The sequence below is a fragment of the Echeneis naucrates genome, chromosome 24 (genome assembly GCF_900963305.1).
Source record: "Echeneis naucrates chromosome 24, fEcheNa1.1, whole genome shotgun sequence".
Classification (NCBI taxonomy): domain Eukaryota; kingdom Metazoa; phylum Chordata; class Actinopteri; order Carangiformes; family Echeneidae; genus Echeneis; species Echeneis naucrates.
This window is the reverse complement of record NC_042534.1, coordinates 8679720-8704806: the sequence shown is the minus strand read 5'-3', so window position 1 is coordinate 8704806 and position 25087 is coordinate 8679720. Positions and strand designations below refer to the sequence as shown.

The window sequence follows — 25087 nt, the reverse complement described above, 5'->3', positions numbered from 1 at the left end:
GCGGCTCAAAAAAAAAAGTGCGCAAATTGAGTCCAATCCGAATTCACGAAAGAGTTACGATAACTTCGTCGAATAAACGCATGAACGGGTCGCTGGCCTGTCGTACACAGTTAATCTGTGGCGTTATGCAGTAGAGTCTTTCCCATCATGCCTCGGGGTTTTTAGCACAAGCAAAGAGCATTTATGAAAGAGCCAACATTATGTGACTTTGATCTTTTTTTACTTTGGGGCCACAATAAAAAATATATATAGTTTACCAATTTATCCATATTTGGAGCTAAAGCTCTCTGTTTTTTGCTGTCATTTATTAAAGGGGAAAAACAAATAAACAAAAACAGCCACCCTCTCATTCTTGTTCAATTCATCCATTCAATAAAACTGTAAAAAAAATAAATAAATAAAAAATACACAAGCCATTTGTCATGCCAGAGCTTCTGTTTTATTGTTCACATTTACAGAACTGAATGTGAGTACAGCGTTTATACAGAAAGTCCACTTGTCCATACAGCAAATAGACAGAGCACATCTCCTCACATGTACTGGGAAGCCATCATAAAGCCTCTTGCACACTTGGTGTAACACTCGAAGTTCAAAATAACTTGATCAACTTTAGATGTTCAATAATGTGACAGTTAATGCATGTATGACTGTTCCTGGAATCATGTTTACCTGAAATGGAGACAGCAGGACTAAAAGAACAGGGCAAATTCGGGATTGTCTAAAGATCATTTGGAGTCTATTCATAATTTATGTCCACGATTTAGTTAATTTTTTAATTTTGGATTTTTTTTTTTGGTTTTGCTGCTCAAATGAAGGTGATGTTCGTTCACAATAAAAATCAAAAAAGGTGATCACTAGTTTAGTGGTGAGACAGTGTCAGCAGCACCGTGTTGGTCCTGAGGTTAGGCGTTTTAAGTGGAATTTGTCACAGCTGCAGAAAAATAACTTCAGCGTTTGATGACAAGTGACTCACTTAGCAGCTAGTAGACAAAAATAGAGGCTGATAAAATACATTGCTAAAAAGAAACTTGGCTGGGCAGGGTGAAGGTAGTGCATAAAATGTTCTGGCTGATTATTACAGTTGTTTAGGGGTGCCATGTCTTGATTTCATTCAATACCTGCAAACTTTCAATTTCATGTGGTGTGGTGTCAGATGTTACTTTAAAAGGTGATGTCAGCAACTTTAATCACAAGAAAAGCAAAGATTTTTTGAGGTACTAGAAATTAAAAAAAGAAAGAACAAAAAAACAACTATGGAAGATGGAAGTGAGATGGTAATTTAACATTAATTCCTGGATCAATTTAAGTCATATATATACTATGAACAAGTTGATTAATATTAAAAAAGAGAAACAAATCTGACCTGACAATAAAATTAATTCATCAATTACAACTTGACATGTGGTCAGGTGTGTACCTTTTGTAAAGACACAGGTACACTGAGGGCCTCAGCGTATTTGGCGACTGTTTTTGGTAAAGCAAAATATTTATTTATTTTTTTACCCATTTCAAGAATAATCAGATTACCAAAAATATAAACTCCACATAAATATTTGGACTGCTCATTCAAATAGTTTGATACATCTTAAAATCTCTTGCCACAGAAAAAACTATGATCTGAAGCCTCAATTCAAACTTTCTACAGTTCTTCAGTACTCCCGAATCCCAATCCCGGACAGATAACACCAGTTAAATTAATTTGTTCTGCAATGATGTTGATAAAATGCGATTAATGACATTTGTGAGCTTTCTATCTATGCTAACCTTTGTTTTAAAACACTGGATCTTTTTTGACTGGTCTTCATCGTTAATTTTGAAGATTTTATTTTAATCTATAAAATTATTTCTCTGCTTAATAAATCCAAGTTCTTGTACCTGGTAATATTTACCTTTAGCAGTTAATCCATTGATTATCTAACAACTCAACAGTTTTGCAAGCTCTTAGGGAGTAATTATAATCACATAATGAAATCTATATTTATCTTTGGTTGTTAAACTACTGTAAAAATCACACACTACGCAAATTTTTGTGTTAGTGGTTCTTCATGCAAGGGAATCAAATTGGTATTAAAAACATTAAGTGTGTGACAACTCCCTTTACATTTTACTGCCATAAATTCTCAACTTCTCACCCTTAAAGATGAAATTTCCTGTCATCGTATAGTGTCATGTAAACCAGAAACAGCACAGACCTCAGTGTAGGGAGATGGCTGAAGAAGTGTGAACACTGCAAGAAATACTGAGACACAAGTTAGTGTTTTATTCTTCAAGTTGATGTCTGATACAGAGCTGACACTGAATCTGGGTAAAATCAAGGTCGAACGATGAGAGAGCAAGAGGTTGGCGTGAGTGTGTATCGTGTGTGTGTGCGTGTGTGTGTGTGTAGTGGTGGAAGTGAGGGAATGGGGTGGTTTAAGTGATGCAGATGGAAATATTTGTTTCACAGTTCAGTGCCGACTGCTTCAGAGAAGAGGATTTTGTACGAAGCACAAGGCCAGAAGAGGTTATGGCCACGGGACAAGATGAAGCACCAGGCCACTTTGTTCTCTGCTCTTGGTTTTGTCACTCGTCCAGATGTTTTTCAGAGGTCAGTGGAGTGAGACACTATGCCAGGGAGCGCTGACGAGGCTTGATCCGAGGATAAAGCTGCAAAAGAAACAAACAGCAAGAGGAGAGTGTTTATTAAGATTTATCTGATTGGCTCATGTTTGTTTTTCATTTCTGTCATTATTGATGTCTCTCAATCATTTCTTATTTTTGCTTTGGAAAAGTATGTATCATGTCAGTTATCATTTTTTAAAGCCATATACCAAACTGAACAATTAACCAGATTTACTCATTCACTAATATTTTCAATTTTAACAATACATTTTCCCACACAAAATCTCTGAATATTATTGAATAATCATTCATAATCAATAATCCTACCTGAATCTAGCAAATTGGGAAATGGAAGGAGAAATGCCATGCTGATAAAATAAAATAAAAAAAAACAAAACAAAACAAAACCCACACACGAAAGGTGTTTTGTCATTACCCCCAGCAGGTTGCGCGGCACGTAGCCCTCGTTATCTTCAAGCCGCGCCCACCACCACTCTGTTTCACTGTCGTCCTGTCTTCGCAGAATGGTGACAGCGTCCCCCTCACTAAAAGACAACTCATCCTGGTTCTGAGCTTCGTAATCCCACAGAGCATACACTGTCCCCTTGTTCATGACACCCAACTTCTCCTGAACACCTGCATGAGAATCCACAACACCTTATCGTTATTGATTGAATAATTTTATTTAACTCAATGATGGATTTGGAAGAATGGTTTGAGTAGTGGGTTTTTTGTACCATATAGAAATTGGGAGCACTGAATATAGCCCTCTTCCATTTCTTCACACTTATCTGCAGCAGTCTCCACATCACTGATGGTGCTTGCAAAGATGGCTGCTCCAGACTCAACCAACAACTTGCAGAGATGGACACTGTTACATGAAGCAGCACAGTGAAGTGGAGTCCTGTTGAACAAAACAAAATGAATACATGGACATATCATATAAAATCAAACTTACTCCATTGAAATTAGTACACTTTTGTGTCATCACTCTTCTTTCCTATGTTAGAGAGCTTGGACTCACCATCCATCACTGTCAGCTGCATTGACGTTCACTCCAAAATCCAGCAGGAACTTGACTATGTGGTGATGGCCTGCACACACTGCATTGTGCAGAGGTGTGATGCCCTCATCATTGGGAGTGCTTGGATTTTCCACCTACAAAAAAGGAAGTGAGTCCTTATTCTTCATATTTACATATATATGAGAGTATGCGGAAAAAGTCATGACATACCTCATAGATGATCCTCTGGACAAGGTCAAACTCTCCCTCCAATGAAGCATCCAGCAAGAGCGCCAGAGGGTTGAACTTCACTCTGAAACCATGACCAGTGCGTTCGGAGTTTGGCTTTTTTAGGTTTGTGCGCTTCTCCTGTAACAACAGGGACAGGAAAAATGTGTTCACATTTCACTGGTGAAAAAGATGACTCATCAACAGCAGTAAAAGAGCACGTGTGTTTCTCACAAGGGGCTGGGAGACCACCATGCCACTTTCCTCCGGAGTGGTGACCTCTGGCACAGGGCTGGGCAGGGACGGCTCAGAACTTCCAACGTTGTTGTTATTGTCATCCTCTGGTCCCTCTGCTTCAGTGGTGTCACCCAGCCCTTCTGGTGGTGAGGGCAGTGGCTCATTGTCATTAGCATCAGTAGATGGAGGTGAAGCCTCAGAGCCCAGCTCCTCAGCTCCAGGTGGTGGTGGAAGTGGCGTCTCTGAGAGAAGGTTGCCATTGTCTGTATCTGCCGCAGAGTCACCTCCCAGGTATCCAGGAGGATTAGCTGGCTGATAAAATGGTGTTCCACTTCCCGCGCCATTTCCACCGCCTGATCCACTGACTCCGTTCCCCTCTATTCCTCCTGCTAGAGTGTTGAACCTCTGGTACAGCAGTTTCTGGATGTTGGGTCCACTGGGTCCCTCTGGTTCTGTGATTGAGCTGCGCTTCTTGAGGGGTCTTGGCGCATTGGCTAGCTTTTTACGGAGCACTTCAAGGTCAGCGTCACTTTGGTAACGCAGTGGGGAGTGTACCATGGGTGTTAGCTTAGTAGGGCTGAGTGGTCGGGGAATATTCTCCACACTAGGAGGGGGAGCTGAGGGCTCCAGGTGCTGGAAGGCCTCATGATCATCAAGATCTCCATCCAATGTGTCTTCACTGCTGGGTTGGCCTTGGAGCAATGGGAAAGCCCCTCCTGCCTGAACAAAAGGCAGGGGAGAGGGGGGCGTTGAGCTGGAGGGGAGTACCGGCTTCCCATATACTAGAGACAAGGAGGGAGACAGTATAATTAAATTTGAGGGCATTGACATCAACACTGAAGCCAGACATTATTTTTATTGGTAAGTCATATTGTTTGTCTCATTTCTTCAATATTTTTTTAGTAAGAGATATCTAATGTGTAAAAGTAAAAACACTTGCTGACATATAAAATCGCTTGTTTAGTCTGACTGTTTTGAGAAAAGCAGGATGTCCTCATATCTAAGGCATCAACAAGGTGAAGATGGGAATAGCTTCTAAACACATAAAAAAATCTTAAACATTGTCACTCCCTATTCTGTTAACTTCTTAAACACAAATATTCAGATCACTCCAGAAATTAAATTAATTAAATTTATTGTAAATACAAAAAAAATGTATAACTGCAAAATAGCAATTTTCTCTCTTTTACACATTCTTTGTGCAAAACAAAACTCTCCAGACAAAACTCTTACCTGCTTTGAGAGCAGGCTTGAGTGGTTGGCTCTTTGGCGCTGCCTGCTGGAGGTACATGTGATAGATGGAGCTGGAGTTCATGGTGGGTGGACCTTTACGAGGCGACTGAGGCCTTGACCCTCTGTCTGGCATGAAGGGCCGTACTGCGACAGCTGGTGGTGGGTCGAGGCGCTCGCTCAGGCCGGGAGGGAAAAGTGGTGCATTAGGCTGAAAGGTGGGACTTGGCGGCACTGAGATACGCTGCTGGATCTGCTGGGATGACGAGCCTGTGGAGGGGGGAACACGAGGCCAAGTGGGAGCTGGCGGGTTGGGGAGTGGGCGAGGAGGAGGAGGTGCATCCTTGCGGCGCTCCAAGGAGCTAGCTGAGTTTATGGAGGTGAGGTGGGAGCCATAGGGAGGCGGCTGTGGCTTGGATATGGCAGGGGAAGAACCAGCCAGTTTGCTGTCTAGCACCTGTGAAGAAGCAAGAAGCCACACAATCAAGGGATGAGACCTAAACATTGACTTTTTACCTTAAGGTGATATTTAACTTAAAACTTAGAGCTTTTCTTATGAATGCGACATTAACAATGACTACAGAGGGTGACAAACACACTTGTAGATAATATTGGGGATAAAAAGAAGTGCGACTAACCTTTTCTGCACTTGGAGCGATGGGGGAGCCTGAGGGAGGGATCTTGCCCTGGATATCAGTCCCTGAGTCTCTTCTCTCAGGAGGCTTTAGAGTTGTGTTGGTCTTGCCAACTGTTGGCCAACCAGTATCATTAGCTACGGCACAAGCAAGACCAAATAAGTGTGTTGCAAAAGAAAGAGAGGGGAAAAAAATATAATAAACATATTAAATGATGAGGCAGTTGAAATGAGAAGCGTGGGCCTTTATTGTAACTCAAGGTAGTGACAAAGCAAGTCCACCAGAGATAGGTCTAAATGGTATTTTTTCATTTTAAATATCTGAAAAAGTCTCTAATTATTCAAACACAATCAAAGTTTGGTGATGATATTTCAAGAGTATCCTAATGTGTAACCTTTTATACACACGTGTGTATGTACCATTTGGACCTTGGATTGATTATTTAATGGAGGGGTTCAGGATTTTGAGAAGCACATCCTATTAAACATTATGAGGTGAATCAAAGCGTTCCAATAAAACTGCTACCACAGTAATGGATGTTAAGTATTTCTATTATACTCATTTTCACATTTCTGGTCAATATTTCATCTTTCTCAATATGCCCTGTGTTGAAAGTCCAAGTTCTGTCTGACAACTGGTACAGTATAATATTTCTTGCACAAAAGATTCACAAGTTCTTCTGCTTTCTTTTTAAAGCAGAAACCGCAGACTAAAGGCTTCGGGAGAGGATGTTGATAAGACTCTACCGTAGTGACAACAATGAGGGTATCTGCAATGGTATTTTACTGTTGTGTGTGCATATAGTGCTTTCATTTAGTTACATTTGATTAATTGTGACTAAACTGTGATTAAGTAGAAGGGCTGCACAGTAAACACTATCGCAAATGTCAACACTGTTTGGATTCAAAGATACAATGAAACTAAAGCAATATGTGTGGTATGTCTGTCATGTATTGGCCGACTTCATTATTATTTATTTGTAGATTTAAAATATTTCATATAAAACCAATGGTAACATTAAATAATCAATATAGTGCAGTATTTGGTCCTTTTAAAGCAACAGTGAAAGAGTTGTAGCAACACTAACCACAGTGTAAAAGTGACAAAGTCTAAAATGTTTGTCAACTGGAGGAATATCACACCTTGGTGGTTGTGTGAATGTGGTTAAGGTTAGACTGAATGGGAATGCTATGGAATAAACAAACAAACAAACAAAAAAAAAGCCCAAGTACTGTGCATGTGTTGACTTTTTTCTTTTAGGCACTAAACTCATTGAACCTTCTCAGAGAGAGAACATACACAAACAGGATCAGCAGTGCTTTTTCAATGACAGAGTCCTCAGATTAGGCGTGACATCAACTATAGCAGCAGAGTTTCATGGTGGTGACTCTCTACTTTCATATCATAAGGTAATCCACAGAGGAATGTTAACTTTGTGATGGCAAGGGGATTCAATGACACCAAACAAGTATGATCCCATCAGTAACTGACTGCCAGCCAGGCAGAGAAATGCATCTCCTCCATCTCAGTTTCAATTTGTCCAAGACTGGTGGAGCAAATCATGAATGCTCCTACAGTTTCAAATTAAATTGTTTTTTTTAAATCAGAAAGCAGCACTGGGTGATTACAGAGGAGAGACTGGGAAGAACCCAGTACCTGCACGCTCAAATAAGCAGCCAGTTGAAAAAAATGAACCCTTTGTTTACATTTTGTTCAACTTTGTTTTTTGTCATAGACGGAATATGACAAAGGTGTTTATAAAACTTGATGCATGCTGAGGATCCTGTGATTCAGTCGAGAGAGAAGGTTCAGAAAGTGCCATCCTTCTGCTTTTGCAGTGCTGTGCACTCACAGGCCATGCCGTCAGAGCCAGTGGAGGCTCCAGCACCTGGATGTGATTCTGGAAGGGTTGGGGGTACCGGGTCCACAACGATGTCTAAATCAGACACTTTCCAAGGACCTGGAGGCTTTCGCACACCGTCTGCCCAAGGATGAGTTGCCCCCGACCCCAAAACCACAGTGAAACAGAGACATTACAAAGACATGGCAGGATAGACACGTGACACAAGGAGAGAAAAGGGAGGGAATCACAGTTTACACAACACAGGAAAAGAGTGAGGTTAGAAAAGAAGGAAAATTAAATTACAGAAATCAAGTCCAGGCAGAGAATCCACTGAGAAGTCAGGTAAGAAGGAAACAGAGTAACAGTTGGGGCCCACGAGGGGATTTCAGTCACAAGGTTCTCATGCAAGTTGCGTTGAGTGTGTTGTGGTGAAAGGCCACTGCCTCTGGGACTACGTGAAACCGAGCGAACAGAATACAGAACTATCTTCTCATCTGCTATTTTCTACCTGAAATGGACAATGTTCCTACTTTTTCCATGAGTAAAAGACAACAAGAATGTCACTCAAACTGTCAGTCAAAACTTCTCCTTAAGACAGTGCATCACCTGTTTTCAACTACAGTTGTGATTCCCTTTGTATCGAACATTTAGAGCAAAAATACACACAGAAAATATAATTCTGTTGGACTGAACCAACCTGATTTAGTGCGGCCATGGTTGGCTTGATTATTGACTCCTAGAGTCTGCGGCTTCAATGGCTCTGGTGGCATGGTGTACCCTCCTTCCTGACGACCTGGTACAGGGACCTGGATGTATGGTCCAACAGCAGCAACTCGACCCAGAGTCCCAGGAGCTGGTTGGGGAGATGGAGGTCCATTGGCTCTGTTCAGCTGGAGGAGGAGAGTCAGAATAGCGTCAAACATTTGCTATGTTGAAAGGGAGAGAGGGCTGCCAGAAAAATTTTCCTTTTCCCGTTACTTAAAACAGCTGGAATGTCTGAGGCAAGCTCTAAAGGAGATTGATACTTTTGTCAGAATTATTTCAAACAAAAAAAAAAAATAATAGGAGTTTATGTGGTATGTGGTCCTAGTCTTACAGGGAGGTTCTCTTTTTGACGTGCCTCAGCTTTTTTCTTGTAGAGGCGTTCTCGCAGCTCGCTGATGCGCTTGTCCATGAGTGTCACTTCCATGTTGCGTTTGTTGAGAAGCTCCTTTTGCTGCTGCAGCTTGCTGTTTTGCTCCTGATTCAACTTATTCCGAATCTGAGGATGATAAATGAGAATATGTGTACAGAATGAGTAGAACAATTAATACTGCTATAAGTGTATTGCATTCACTAGTTGTTGCACTTTATTTCTCCTCAGCATTACCTGAAGCTCCTGATAGAGTTTGCGGAGCTCTAAGGCTGCAGCACCTGTTACTTGGCCACCCAAAGCAGTCTGGATGCCGTTGAGCTTTCCCCTCCGCAGATCTTCCAGCTGCAGGCTGAGCTGCTCCACCCTCAGCACAGCTGCCTGTAACTCTGCCTGTTTCTCCTGGAACAGGTTGCTAACTTGCTCAATCTCGACAGCTGCATGTGGGGAACGAAATGGTCACAACAGGTCATTCATAATCTTATTGCTGGTTCATTGCAATTTTTATTTTATAAATACAATCTTGACAATGTCGGTTTCTATCAAAGATTAATGAGGTGGAGAGATGCCATCTGATTATTCTTCCTTTTTTAATATTTGATTTTAATGAGTATTGATTGATTTAGTGATGTAAAATTTTAGTAAAACTAGATAAGGATTAATTTAATACAAATGAAAGGTTACCAAAGGTTCTCGGATCTGAAATATTTCAGTTTTGGTTCAGCATTGGTCTTATACCTACATCTGTAATCACATACGTGTGTATTTATACATACACAGGTTGCCATTGATGACCTTGCTATAGTCCACCTGGCCTCTCATTGCTCTGATCTTCTTGAGTTTTGCCTCCTGGCTCTCCACGCGCTCCTTTAACCTCTGTAGCTTCTCACTCTCTGAGACAGTTTGCTGCTGACGTCGTTCCTGCTGTTTCAGGTAACGCAAACGTTGTTCCTTCAGAGAATAGGACAGATTTAATTGGTAAAGGAGTAATAACAGGTATGAAATGATTTCAACCACATCAAACTGTCCAAAGCAACAAATAATTAGGAATGTTTCATCTGTTGTTTTATTTTCTTAATGCTTGTATATGTTTAAGTCAAACTTAAACTATGCATGAAGATAAAAGCAGCTAAGTGAAGATAATATTTCTTTGTGGCTGACATATCCTCAAATTACACAAAATCTTTCTACTATATGCACTCAGTGAAATTCTGTGTTGTGTCAAGACTGTCTGAAGGCTGAAGAAAGGGTCAGATGACTTCATCTCTCTACCCAACTGAGAGCTGCTCCAGTTAAGGTCCTAAAATAGGAAATAGCAGGCCCAGGTTTCCAAATGACTGCAGGGCTTCAAGTGGGACTACTTTTCAAACACCACAACAATGGCAATAAATAGTCCCTCTCTTGTCGGGTTTCCAGCTTTCATGAATGATCAGCACAGCACAAGCGTAGTGGTCAGACTGTGTTAGCGCTCTGGAAAACCACAGAGACTGATGAGGTAGACTGGTCGTGCAAAGGCTTGCCACAAAAGAGTAAATCTACATTTCAAGCACTGCATAGCTGTGATTTGTTTGAGAAAAGTCATGTCTTTGGTGTTCATTTCTGGTGAATAGTTTAGATACTGTAAAGTGTGTGCTGTTGTTCCTCCAATGCATGAAGTCTAAATTCTGACAGACTGGACAATCCAAGTATCGTGACTCATATGGCGTCCCATCTCTCTTGTTACATAACTGTCTTGTTTCAGGTCATAATGGGACTTTTTGGATCTTTTGTTGTTCCTTTTTTGAGACAAAAAGACTTAAGGTTGCGTCCTGAACCCACCTGGCTACAATAACACCCCCTTTGTCTGTGGGATCAACGTATCAGACCCGTCATTCAACACACGAAATGGCAAGCTATGATTGGTTGGGCTCCATGTGTATTCTACCATGTCTCTTGATTATTGAGCCAATTCAAAATATTATATACATTTTTTGCTCTTCAAATGTTTCCCACTTATAGTTCAGGCTCACATGAATGCTACATCTCTATAGCATCTCATTATGTTCCAAAGAAGCATATTTTGAATGGAAGACTACAAACATGTTTTGGGGAATAGTTCATATTAAAACAAATGAATGACAAGATGTTACCTTTGCAACAAGCATCTGCTGCTGAGCCTCGATTTGCTGCTGCTGCCGTGTGGCCATCTCCTGAAGCTCTGACAGTGTCAGCTCCACACGCTGATTCCCCACCTACACATACAAGCACACACAGACGAGAACAGGTCAAGACAGGTCAGTAAACTAAAATTGCTAAATCTGAATGGTGTCCAGATACTGAGAACTGACTGATGCAGATTATAAATACAAATTTCTAAACATTTCCAGCAGTGGGCTTGATCTTATTGGTGCCCAACAATTTAAGCTTTATCTATCTCATCATTCGTTATCATTCAAATTTGTTTAATTCAAACCAGAATATGGCCCAAACAGATTTTTTGGTTAAAACTAATAGAGGGATTGTTCAATTTTTAGAAGCAATGCCCAAAACATATATTGTTAGTTTAAAGAACTCTGAAGAACATGTGACATAAGTAGCAACTGCTAATAATCATGACAGTATGAGAAGGAAATTACACAAGTGTACAAAATCACCATGGGACAATTTTTATGTCAATATTGAAAAGCACAGCAAGGAGACAGTGAACAGAATGGAGCAGTACTCTGGTGGGTTAAAAAATGTGTACCCAGCAGTCCACTGTCCATTGTCAGTGAAAAGGATGGAAAATCAGAAACAGATCAGATGTGAGATGCTTGAATGAAGAAATGCTACTTAAAACATCTTAAGTAGTTAACAGATCAAATAGTTACCAATTACGTTTGTATTGATGAATGAAGTTATAAATAGACAAAGCATTTTTGCTCCAAGAGAGACGAGATACTCTTCGGTTTATGAAATGTAGAGCAAACTGAGGCGGAGACAACAACACATGTAACCTGAAGATGTTATCCACCTTCAAAGCTGCATTATATGCATGACAGTAAAACTGGCTTATCTAAGAGGAAGTGAAAATGATAGAAAAGTTCAACAGAAACAGTCCAGATGACATTCACATTCTGAGCCAGAATCTGAACCAATATGAAGTTTTAGAATCCATTTCCCTCAAACTATCATCCTACAGTCTTCTGAATTTCACAAAAGCAGTTGCTTCAGTCAGTTAATCGGTAGAAAACTCTTCAATAACATAGTGTACTGTGAATACAGCCCTCCAAGACATAAGCAGTGATCAAATGCTGACGTGCTTCCAGACTTTTGCCTTTAGGAAGGGTGGTCCAAGAGAGAGGAGAGAGGAAATGATGCAGGAAATGTCACAGTGAAAAATGGATGCAGTGGATGGGGTATGGCATCATTTGAATGTGAAAAGGCATAGAAACCAAGGCAACACAGAAAATGTAATTTATATTAAGTGTGTGGTCCTAAACATATGGAAAGAACGCAGGACACACAAGACTGAGTCCATGTAAAATAAACATGACAAGCAAAAGGGAAAACTATTGTATGCACTTTTCCTACCGGATTAAAGGAGGCAGACCTCTGTGATTCATCTAATCTGAATAAAACATGCTTCTTTTCTGGAGAAAATTTTTTAAGCATTGTGAAATGAGGCAACAACAGTGTACATCTCATACTTCATCTCATCTCTGAGGACACCCAGCATGGCATCTGCAGTGAGGACAGTACTCTCCTACCTGCCATTTGTTAAGGACATTTAGATCCAAGCAGGTCCAGGCTGACTCTACCTGTTCTGTGATAGAAAGAAAGAGCTGGGGAAGCCAGTAGTGCACATTCACTCACACACACGCTCAAATGCGTTTGGTGACAATTCACCCAAGGGAGAAACAGACACAGGCACTCAGACAGTGATGAAGAGGGAGTTGGAGAAACATCCAACTGAGCAGGCCAGAGAGAGAAAAAGGAGACGGTGAGGGAGAGGTGGTGGGGGCAGCAGCCACAGTTCACTGAGCCCATAAACCCATCCACTGGCTGCATAGATGTGTACATATATAACTGATCATGGATAAAATGACCACAAGTCACTCGAGGTTATTCCTCATGCAGTAATGATCAACAGATCATGACTGTCAATAAGTTGTCATCATCAATTATGGTGACTAAGGCTTATATTAAAAAAGATCCAAATAAGAGAAACAATGAAAATGTATGTGATGACTGATGTTCTCTTGAGGCACCTCTGCTCTTTATCATGCAGCAGTGCTCTTAGAGGCCGATCAGCTCCGCTTGGTGGAGAGAAAGCCCCTGGGGTTTGGGCAGCAGTCCATGGAAAAGCCAAAGCAATGATCCTCTTAGGGACCGTTATATCATTCAGCAGTCTGACTGATGTAATCCTCTAAATCAGATATTAGGAAGAAACCTGGACACAAATGAGCCTCAGCACTGTGCAGCCATGGAGCTGATAATGTTCTCCTTCTAGAGGGAACCAATGGTCACGATAAAACAGTCGTACTTTTCTTGTTGAGGTGTGGCTTTTTGCACATCATCATTATTAAATGTGAAAGCATTCAATCAATATCTGATATCTAGAGTCATAAATATATGTATTACATGAACGAGTCAAAAGTTCATTCAGGATAATAAAAGGAATGGCCTCTAGCTGCTCTTGTACTATGCTGCTATAATCATTTTTAAAAAACAAAAACCATAACCCTTCCATTTCCTGGATTTTACTCTCCACCCTTAAGGTTGAATTAGTTCTGATTCCTTGACCACAACAGTTTGCTATTGTGAAATCTGGGACAGATGGTTGGAGAGAAAGGATGCCACCCCGGAGGCTACTCTTATCAGACTCATTCACATTTCTAAGCAAACAAATCCTCAAGCTAGAGATGAACATGCACAGCAATGGGTGCACCTGAAACTGAGACACTGGCAGGGACTGTAAATACCAGGGACACTGAGGCTAACCTCAAAGACCAGCTCGATATAGTCATTATTGTAATAAGGTATAAGGATACTTATACTTATAAGTATACTACTTATACTTAAAAGGATAAGGATAAAGGTAAAATATATTACACTGTTGAATATGAACTCAAATATTGCATTTGCAAGATCTGTCAAACTGGAATGTGTTTTTTTCTGGCAGTACCAGACAGCCGTATTTAGCAGCTAATTGGGATAAAAGCAAAATAAACCAAATGAATAAATGTGATGGTGCTATACTATGGTGTTGTACAATGAAAAACTAAAATGCAGCGATACTCTGTCAATTCCATATCAACACAGCATGTGTGTTTTTTGTGGACCTATGTGTAACTTCAAATATAACCCTAACCAAAGGGGCCCTAAATTAAAGTAGTTTATTGTAAGTGTATTTTATTTTAACACCACTTGGATAATGCTAATTAAGTCTCACCCCATTTTCATTGTGCTTCTCTCCAGTGTTTCCACTTCTGCGGCTCGTCTGATCCTGAGACTGCTGACTCCCTGCAAAAAGAAACAGTCACCATCACAACACCGGCAGGGCACAGACACAAGTGTGCAAAGTGTTCATCCAAATGCAGATTCAGAAACAACAAGCATTGTCATGAATAGTTTGACAAATCATTGACATGACTGCATATTACAGATGAATTTTAGAACTGGACAAGTACTACTGACTAAAGCCACCTAACTTAAAATGGACTGAACATGTCACTGCAAAAATTAGAACACTGTCCACTTGAACTGTATTTCTAAAAATCACTAGATATCTAGAGGGTACATTTGCTGCAGGGATGTTCTTTTCCAGTCAAGTGCTTAATTTGTATTTAAAGTGAATGAGATCAGGATAACATCCTGCAACATTATTCCCATGCTGCCAATCAACTCATCTTTGTATTTAAATGTTCAATGCATCTGACTCCAATCAAACAAAAAGCTGGGGTCAGTTGCTGTGTTGAGCTCAGGTACATTTTACACCTGACTTTTTCAGTGGCTACACCAGATACAAACGCGTGTTCAAAAAGATATGTGTTAATATGTGTGTGAATTAATAAGAAGGTACTTATTTAATCCACTGACATGCTCCATCAAGCATCAATTAATCTTTGCTTCTTCGTCTAAGACAGCCTTTTAAAGTCTATACAAATGGATAGCACATAAAAACAATCTTCAAAGAACATCTGTGCTGTCACAACTTAGTTCAAAGAAAACACAAGATCCACACCTGGTCTGCTTATAATCCAATTTAAAAAGACTGATATTAATAAGCTGCTTAAGTATTTCCATCTTTGGTGTGTGAGGTAGAAGAGGGTTCAAAGTACTATGCTCCAGGACCAGGCATGCAAACACACCTACATCCAAAAGACTAATGGATACCAGAGTGAGAAAGAAATTTGACATGACTGACAACACACCCATAGCTATGCAGGTCACAGGAACTCCATGGTCCCTCAACTGCACCCCCCCAGGCTCCTTCACAGAAAAACAATACAGAAAGATACACTAAAACACACCCTGATCGCTGCTCTCAGTTGGCGAGTCTTCATGCCGAAGGAAGAACTTGACCTCTTGTTTTCGAGGGCCCCATTTCTGCAGGTGTTCGTACATCATGTGCTCGAAGGGGATCGCTCTCTCTGCAGAGACAGGAAAGTTCAGCAAAAGAGGACATTGATGAGTTAGAGCCATTGGATGGAAGGCCAAATGAAAATTAGGTCCATTATATGAAAAGCACAGTAAACATAGATGAAAGAAATAAAAATGTTTGGTCTATAGTTCTAATCTATAGTTAGACAAGTTCACTTTTCTTTTTGCTGCAATTTGTGGTGGATGTCTTCATACTGACTGCTACATTGATGATGTTGATTATATAATTGTTTTGTATGTTTCTGTGAAGTAAGCTAACAGACAGCATAGGTGCTTCTCCAAAGGTCACGGCAAATACAGCAGGACAACATTAAATGGGCAATGTTTGTATTTTGCTTTTCTCTGGTTCAGTCAATTAGAAAAATTAAAAAAATATAAAAAAGAAAGTGAATTTATCAGAGCTAATTAAATGTGTTAATGTATTGAACTATTTGTTTTCAAAAAATAAAATCAAGTTGTTAAATCCCCAGAACATCTGTCTATACTAAGACTGATAGAAAACTGTATGCTTATTATTTTTTCTGCATTTTAAAAGGACAGCATGCTGTAGGCACATAGAGACAAAAAGATGGAGACAAAGGCAGAGAGGTTTTAGGAGGTTTCGGGGGCTGACGACTGCATTGTCAGGCACCAGCCGCACGATTGCATAACCTGGGTTAATAAAGCACTTGGCTGGGATGCTGTTTTCAACAGAGGAGTGGCCCCTCAGCAAAAAACGCTGATAACAATGGGCGTGGCAGCATGGCATCATTTGGACAGAATGGAATCTGTTGTGACAGTGCTGTCGACAGTGCTTCCATATAACCTTTTCTGATCCACCAATTTAAAATTAAATTGAATTATTCTAGGCTGGTAAAAGCTGATGGGAATGGGAATATATATTTTTATTTAAATTGTCTTTTTCGTCTATGAAGGTGTGGTTTTGATTCACTCAGGTTGTTGTGCACAGCCCTTTTCAACACCTTTCTTTCAAAGGGCACTTGTTTTACAAAAGCTAAAAGCTACCGCTTTAACAAATTAAATTCTTTTGCATGTAAATAAAGTGTGAAACTCTGATAATGGAGGTTCCAATTACTTAACCTCCACACATTATGCCCTCTGCTCTTTCTCTATCACATGGCAGAGCACTGAACTCTACTTCCCAAAAGAGAAGAAGAAGCTGTGAATTTCAGCTGGTAAATTTGTGCACTGCAGCAGATAAACAGGCTCTGTAAGACACAGTGCAGTTTGATCCAGTTCGTACCATTGCCTCTCCAGACCTCAGCCAGGTGGCAGCCGCTCTCGCCGGGCTCTTTGCAGAACTCAACGACGTCACGGCATGTCGTCTCAGGGGTGATGGGCACCTCAGCTACAGCCTGTTCACCATCACTGAGGTACACTGTCAGTATCATCTGAAAGAGAGATAAAAATATGATCAATCAACCCACTAAAGGCACATTAAATGTAGCAATAGATGATTACATAACTTGAAAGATTTGAATTACATCAATAAAATCATAATAGTGACAGATAGTACCTACAGAAATAAAGACATGATAAAAAGATAAATAAAGATAAAGTGTTCTGTATAAAAGTATATGGACTACAGCATAAATGCTTGGACCATCCCTTGGACAAGCCAACCATTATGACACCACATTTTGCTGTCTCCTGGCCTTGGGTCTAAGCTGCTGGTGGACTCATGCCCGTGCCTGCCACATTTCTCTTTACTATGACTAACGACTGCCAGAGTGTTGAACATACATGGTGGGTTAGACATAGCAATGCAAGCCCCTACTTGCCCGTCTGTGTTCATGTAACAGTAAAAGTAGAGACCACACAGTCATTTCTGCAATCTCAACAAATTCAAGACTTGTTGACTCTCTTGAGACATGACAAAACTGCAAATGCATCCTAAATTCTATCCCACATTTACTAAATGTCAAAGCCTAAGGTCAGTATATAGGAGAAGGGATGAGGACTAAAGTGAACTTAATCCTATGCGCTTGAAAGAATAATGAGGTGAAGTGTGACTTTGTACCTGCAGCGATCACCCAGTCCAAACATCACCAGCCAAGGAGTATTGTGACAAGGCATTCAGGCTGTAAAAAGTATATGACCTTTGGATCTGCATCGTTTAAGTCTTCAGTGTGAATAAAAGGGCTCAAATTATTAGTCAATTATTTACAAACAGAGGGAAATATCTTTAGTCAATACTGCCTGGACCTCAAGTTGGTGGCCAAGACAAGTAACAAGGGAAGGTTTAAATCAATTCACAATAAATAAATTAAAAGAGTGGTGCATTTTCTTTCTAGAATGAACATTTAGTAAGCATGAAGACTGAAGAAACCTTATTAATCTGATGATGGTTGAGAGTTTATTTAAGTGGTTTGGAAAACATTGGGTATTCACATCGTTTAGCTACGGGTTAGTACATTTGGTAGCACATGTATTGTCAAAGTTGCAAAATTTGCAATAATAGTTAATCATGAGAGCTGTAGCTTTACTGCAAATTACACTGTCAGCCATAACATTATGACCACTCAACTAATATTCTGCAAGTCCCCTTTTTTTCTGCCAAAACAGCTCTGACCCACTGAGGCCTTCACTAGATTTCTAAAGGTGAAATGTGGTCTCTGGCACCAGGATGCAGCAGCAGATCCTGATTTTGAAAGTTTCAAGGTAAAACACCTTGTTGTGTGCCTCAAAATTTTCATGAAGCGCTGTTGCAGTATAGCAGGGAGCATGATCCTGCTGAAAGAGGTTACTGTCATGAAGGAAGACTGTTTCCATGAGCTGGTGGACTTGGTTTGCAACATGTTCAGGTAAGTGGTACGTGTCAAAGTAACATCCACATGAATGACAGGACCCAAGGCTTCCTGGAAAAAATATGCTCAAAACATCACACTGCCTGCACCAGCTTGCCTGCTGCCCATAGTGTATCCTGGTGCATGTCCTTCCCAGGTGAACAATACACACACACTTTACAAGCCACATGATGCACAAGAAAACGTGATTTATCAAACCAGGCCACCTTTTTCCATTGATCTCTTGTCCAGGTATGATGCTCACATGCCCATGACCCTGCGGCAGGGTCACCAGTTTTGGTAGGAACTGGCCCCTGCAGACAGGGAACAAGAAAAGCTGCAATTCTCGATATGCTCTGAACTGAGTCTGGGCATCACAGTTTGGCCCTGGTCAACTTCTCACATGCTTACTTGTCCATTTTTCGTGTGTTCAGCGTATCAACTACAAAGACAAAATGTTCACTTGACGTACTTGCTGGTGCCACTGTGACCAGAAAATCAATAGCATTCACTTCACCTGTTGGTGATCATAACGCCAAGGCCAATCACTGTAAATGTCAACTGGTGCTTTGTCAAAACAAGAACTTTCAACATGCATTTGGGTGGGAATTAAGATCAAAAAAATATAAATGTCACTTGTTATATAAAATATTACATGTACATTTTCTCTATTAGCAAATATTTTTGGACAGTTTAACACATTTTTCTACGTTTAGTGTAACAACAAATCTAAAGGCAATCTTTTCCTAGTTTCATTGTGTTCTGTGGTGCGGAGCGCTCTAGGTGATTGAGGTGTGCCTTCCTGTTTTGTGTGACAGAGTCATATCAATGCAGTGACACTAAATGAAAACACGGTTAGGCCAAAAAGGGAGGGGAGCCAAAATATCTAGGAATTTTCAAAACGATGTCAGGGCCTTTGTGCAAGTTGGATGTCAGTTCATCCAGCTATCAGTAAACAGAGTGGTTTTTCACATTACTTGGAAATTCTTCCGTGGCTGAACAGCATACCATAACAGGGAGGAGTCTCAGAAACAAAAGAACTTTACTTACACCATGTAATCACTCTCTCTTGAAACCAACAACTATATCTCACTGTTTAGTCATGGCTTACTACACACAGCTTGTATCCCTACAGTGAAAATATACACCAAAGTCAAAACCATGATTATCTGTCTCCAGTGTTTGCAGGATGACTCAGTGTTTTCAGGGGTCATTCAATTTTCAGGGACGGGAATATCCTGTCAAATCAATTTACTTTGCCTAATGAAAAACAAATATTAAATGTTTAATCTGCATTACTTCACACATTCAAAATTTAGAAGTTAGCTTGTGCCACTGCATGTGACCTCAGGGTACATTTGAGGCTACAACAATTGCCTGTGTATTCCACTGTCATATATAATTAGTTTTAGTCACTGTACTACCTAAAGATTATTACTCCTGGTTCTCATCTGAGATGAAGTGACTCATCCTTTATCATGATGCAACTGTATGATTCATTGACATTTTCTGCAGCAGCACCACTGGAACAGAATGACCATTTGTGCTTGGGAGCCTCTGCAACTTCCACTCAGCTGATAATGATCCTAAGAGCTCATGTGATGGCCAATTCCAAAACTAACAGAAATGAATGGTGCTCAAGCCGAGGCCTTGGCAACGTTTTCTTAGGCGGGACTGTGGCTTTCTGTACCAACAGACATCCATCCTTATCATCCATCTACTTAGACTGGTAATGGATGTCATTTTGGGGATTTTGATCTGGCAAAGCATTATAAGCAAAAAAAGAAGTAACCATGCTGGATACTAGTTATATTTCTGCTGATGGATAATTACTTTGCTAATCCCCTTTGGATATTAGAGATCGTACTAGCAGCTGCAAAATAAGACCTTATGAATGTGAGCATTTGTATCGTACATTGTATTAAGTGTGCATGGGGACAGAATATGTATTGCTATTCTTATTAAATCTTACAGTCATGCTCAATGTTTTTGAAAATAACATAGCAGTGTATGTTAAAAAACAAGCAAAACAAACAAACAGCCAATCATTGACAATCTTCCAAACCAACTATAATCCTTTCCTACAACTATAACACATTATTTACTAAACGTCCTTGACTGCAAATTGTCAATCACCAGACAGAATCAACCAATCAGAGATGATGATGTGCCTGACAGAAAATTGTCCCAGGTAGCCAATTAAGAATATTGTCATCTATACCTTCACATCCATAGAAGCGACCAAATCATGTGTGTCTACATTCAAAGAGTGACAGTGCAAAAATAAAGAAACTCCAGTGGCCCAGCTCAATGACCACTGGAGAAATACGAACCGCCCTCACTAAGTTGCGTCTGCCCATGCTCTTGACTCTCTTGACCGCCCTTCGTTTCCTCCTGATCTCCTTTTTTGGTGGTCGGTGGTGCTCCTTCGCCCAAATGGTGTTCTCTTTCGAGAGGCTAACAAGGCCACGCAACACTAGAGTCATAAACCTCTTCATCATAGCACTGTCGCTTTTACAGGCATGAGACTTAACTGTTACGCCATCGCGGGCAGACCTCTGAAGCCGACAGTGGTGCGTGCATTAGAAGAGTGCTGCAGCGGAGACTTGGGAGGAAAATACACTTGCTGTATGTGTAAGTCGGGGAGGTAGGGGAGGGAGGGAGAGGGAGAGAGTAAGATAGAGCTGAGAGAGAGAGACAGAGAAAGACAGAATCACAGGGTGGTAGGGTGTGAGTGGAGGGTGGGTGCCAGAAAGTCCCCTTGGTAAAGTGTCTCTGGGTTGTGCTGGTGGCTGCAACAATAACGACAGTCTTCTAATGAGAGTAGTTTGGCCACAGCTATGATTGGCAGGAAGGTAAAGGCGCTATCAGGCACTTAACATTCAAGTGATGGACCATGTGTACCCAGCTTGCTGGATGTACATGAGAAATATACAGCGTCTGTCTTGCATGATGCATTCTGCTACAGTGGGCATGATCTGGAGATAGGGGCATTTATCATTTAACTTCTGAGAGGGAGAGAGATGCTTGTCTGGCCAGTTCTTCAGCAGAATGATTCAAACAGTCATTTCTTCTCACCATCCCTGTCACTCATTTACTTACATAAAAGGCCACAGTGACTGAGACAGATCTGGTGGAATATTCTTACACAAGAACACAAACTCTAACCCAAACATATACAGCCTTTTCTCATTTTGCACAGATTGAAAACAAACTAGGGGAAATTGAGCCTCTACATTTTTTCACATTGTGCCAAAAAATAAAAAGGTGGAACACTGAAATAATTTAATATAAATTTGAGAAGAAGCCATCCAGCATTCATTCGTTTGATCATCTGATCATATCTAAAATGAGCTCATCAAGCATAAAACCATTTACTGAGACATGAGCAGTTAGCCTTCAATATCCTTGACTGCCAGAGTGCAGTGTAATATAGACAGTTCATGCAGCCCAAATATGCCAAACACTGCCCATCTGGCTTAAAATGGCACTGAACCATATGGAGGAATGATGAGGACATGACAAACGACAGTGAGACAAACTGTCCTCTCCAACCAGTCAGGTTGAAAGAAAGCTGATTAAGAACATTGCTGTTTCATTGTACAAACCTAACATAAAACTTTTCTGAGCACTGTGTTGACATTTCAAAAGGATGAAAGATCCTAATACTGACATCGAGAACCTAATTTTACACAATGGCTTTGCTATCATGACTAATTCTAGGAAGTGATATGTTAATACTATTGATAATTTGCATTTTTATTCATAAAGTAACAAGATCAGAGAGTCCCCATCCTTTTATTGAAGTTTAAAAAAAACTGACTGAGAATTGTTCACAATGATACTGTACATGCTGATTATGTACATACTTTACAAGTAATATTTAACTGCTTACATACTTTCTATTCTTTTTAATTATGTCACTTTTTTGATTCTGCAAAAAGCTGACTGAACTGCATTGGAGTAAGACTAATTAATAATGAATACCTATTTTACCAATTCAAAAAAATTGATGGGAGCTGTTCAATAAAGCAATACATGGCTCTTCATTCATCTGTTCATAGTGACTGGGAAGGAGGTTTAAGACTAATAATTATACCCTTTAAAGTGATAGCATTTGACTTTTCAATAACACAAGCTTTATGCCATCACTGTGCTGGCTTGGCTAAAGACACTTTAAACCAGCATACGTCCAAAACTGAAAATGCAACAATAAGACGCAATGTTTACTTTTCCTGTAAGTCACACTCTGCCCAGCTTCACTGTGTGATCTTAATGCCACTTGACAATCTACTCAGCTCAAAAGTTCCCCTTAACAACAGAGCATTAGTCGACGCAGCCACACAGACCTAGATCTGCCAAGATCTCATTGGCTGCCGGAGTCACGCGAGAATCGAGTGTGAGGATGTCTGTCTGCTCGACTGGCTCTCTGACTCTGATAGCCTGTTGGTGCCACGGGGCACAAATGTGCACCAAGGCAACCATCACAGTCAACCCAGTGAACCTGATGGCACCAACAAATATTGGAGGTTTGTACTCTTGGAAGCATAAGTTATGCCCCATTAAGTTATGCCCCTGATAATTTTTAATGATAGAAAACAAAAAGTTAATGTGGTTTTACATTTTTTAACCAATGCATAATCATTTTAAGACACAGTTGGTCGAGAGTGTGTCTTGATTTATTGCCTATTTGGCACCTATTTGGACCTAGTGTAAATTTATCCTATATCTAAGTTCATGTTTCCCTCCCTGGAGGCCAAATGGGATACAGTCTCTTTTCCCACAGCCTCTAACTGCATTATCTGCAATAAACCTAACAAAAGAGGTCCTGACAAAGACATGCTTCAATAGAGTTGCCATTCAGGTATTCTATTCTTTGCTGCCGTGTGTCTTGACCAATAACAACAAGGAAAACAACAGACCCAAAATAACTCTGCTATTATGCCTGATGCTTTCAATACAACAGCCATTTAATTTTCAGTAATTTTCAATAAAAAATGTTGTGTTATTACAACAAGAGTAGAGGCTATAAGGCAAATCTGTCCATATTTATTATTAGAATTGTACTTGCTCTAAGTTGCTTTTTCTTTTTATCTTGGACAACATGTTTGATCTTGCGAAATAACATTTTATTCCCTGTGTTTCAAGCACAAACACTTCAGACCATCCCAATCTCTATTAATCTTGGTGTGGCAAGCACTGTTAGTGTTTCCATTTGCTTATGTTGCAGTCAATGAAAGCATTAACATGAAAAATTTAAGTCCTGCAGCTATGGACTCACGTGACAGAGATACTGCATAAAGATGTAGTAGATAAAATTGAGCTTTTAGGAGGTGATCTTTATTATAGATTAGTGAGGATGAAGTGGGAAAAACAAATGGATAGAAATCTCCCCTGCTTGATTTTAGTGTGCCTGTAATGTTGCATGGATTGTAATAAGATCTGAGGCTGTGTCCTTCTTGTACACCTTGTTCTTTCATAATTTCACGGCGAGGAAGCACATATCTATCACACATATATGAGGAATCCCAAATGCCACAGAGTAATAGCTAGGTGTGTCTTTCTGCTCCAGTGAAGACCATAACACCTGACAGTTTCCACTGCTTTCATTTGGCAGCTTAATCAAATACAATCAACAGCTATGGAGGCACCGATCCTGAATTTTTTCATGTCAATCAATAATTAATTTATTTTTTTATGCTAAGTGGGCGGGGGTTATGTGCACTCACCGGCATCATATTGGCAGCACTCGCAGGTACAAACTAAGAGTGCATCAGCAAGATGTGTCTGTGTTGATCCACTCCTCTTCAATGGCCCCACGGAGTCCTCAGGGACCCACCGTCCGGGCGACGGGTTCTGGTTCCTCCAGTGACAACCAACTGGGCCTCGGTCCTCTCTGTGGACCAAAACAGTGCCATTACGTTGGCAATGATAAAAACTGAACAAAGTAATACACAAGACAATGGCCATTCATAGTCATCAATCAATAATCAATAAATGAAATAAATAAGCAATCCAAACGGAGATTTAAACGTCCAGGCGTGGCTCCGTGCAGCTGCTGCTGCTGCTGCTGCTGCTACAAACAAGCTGATGGTTAGCCAGTCGCTGCTAGCTGGGAAAGCGACGCTGAAGCAGGTAAGAAAAAAGAAGAAAAAGAAAAACACCACACACAAACGGCATGCAATGCCTTGTTGCTACCAAGTAATAACACATTTATAATACTAACCAATGTCAGAGACGACTCATTGTTTCAGCGGGTAATGGTTTTTTTTTTTTCGCTAGGTGGGCAGGTAGCTAACCGGACCAGCTGTCAGCCAGCCAGCTAGCGTGAACTCCAGTCAAGTGCTAGCTGCGTTAGCTGCTCTCACAGGCGGCTAAAGGACGCTCCGCTCCCCGTCGGTCCTGCAGCTCCCACTGGCCGCACATCGGCGCAATCTCTCGACGGAAGGTGCTTCAAACGAACCCGGATAAAAAAAAAAAAACGTCCAGACGACTCGGTCAAATCTGAGTTGTTTTTTTTTTTTTGTTTGTTCAGTTTTGTTTTTTTTTTAACGAAAGCACTAAATCACAGCGACCAAGCTAGCGATGAATATACAAATAGCTGAAATCCAGTTGTTGACGGCAGCGAGGGGCGGGGCCACAGCGCGACGGCGACGGTGACGAGTCGGCGTAGAATGTCACAAATGTGACGTCACCGATTCAGGTTTATCACAACTTAAACTTAACTTCAGTGTGTTGTTCAATATGTCCTGAATGTTTTTATCTGCC

At 40.6% G+C, this 25087-nt stretch overlaps 1 protein-coding gene across 2 annotated transcripts; it reads right to left on the bottom strand.

Annotated features, from left to right (window-relative positions):
• Positions 1–420: 420 nt before the first annotated feature.
• Positions 421–24945, bottom strand: ppp1r13bb (protein phosphatase 1, regulatory subunit 13Bb). Of its 2 annotated transcripts, none has more exons than XM_029496631.1 (18): positions 24546–24945; positions 24049–24215; positions 16777–16924; positions 15404–15523; positions 14323–14393; positions 11039–11140; positions 9686–9860; positions 9147–9346; positions 8874–9038; positions 8475–8667; positions 5938–6071; positions 5303–5756; positions 4067–4851; positions 3836–3973; positions 3626–3759; positions 3339–3505; positions 3038–3237; positions 421–2646 (listed from the first exon to the last, which is right to left on the bottom strand). In XM_029496631.1, exons 2-18 carry the CDS (start codon positions 24055–24057, stop codon positions 2605–2607), a joined length of 3237 nt encoding a protein of 1078 aa, XP_029352491.1. In that variant the 5' UTR covers positions 24058–24215; positions 24546–24945; the 3' UTR covers positions 421–2604. The 2 variants fall into 2 exon arrangements, with proteins under 2 accessions (XP_029352491.1, XP_029352492.1); XM_029496632.1 differs by having other exon boundaries at positions 8898–9038.
• Positions 24946–25087: the final 142 nt, after the last annotated feature.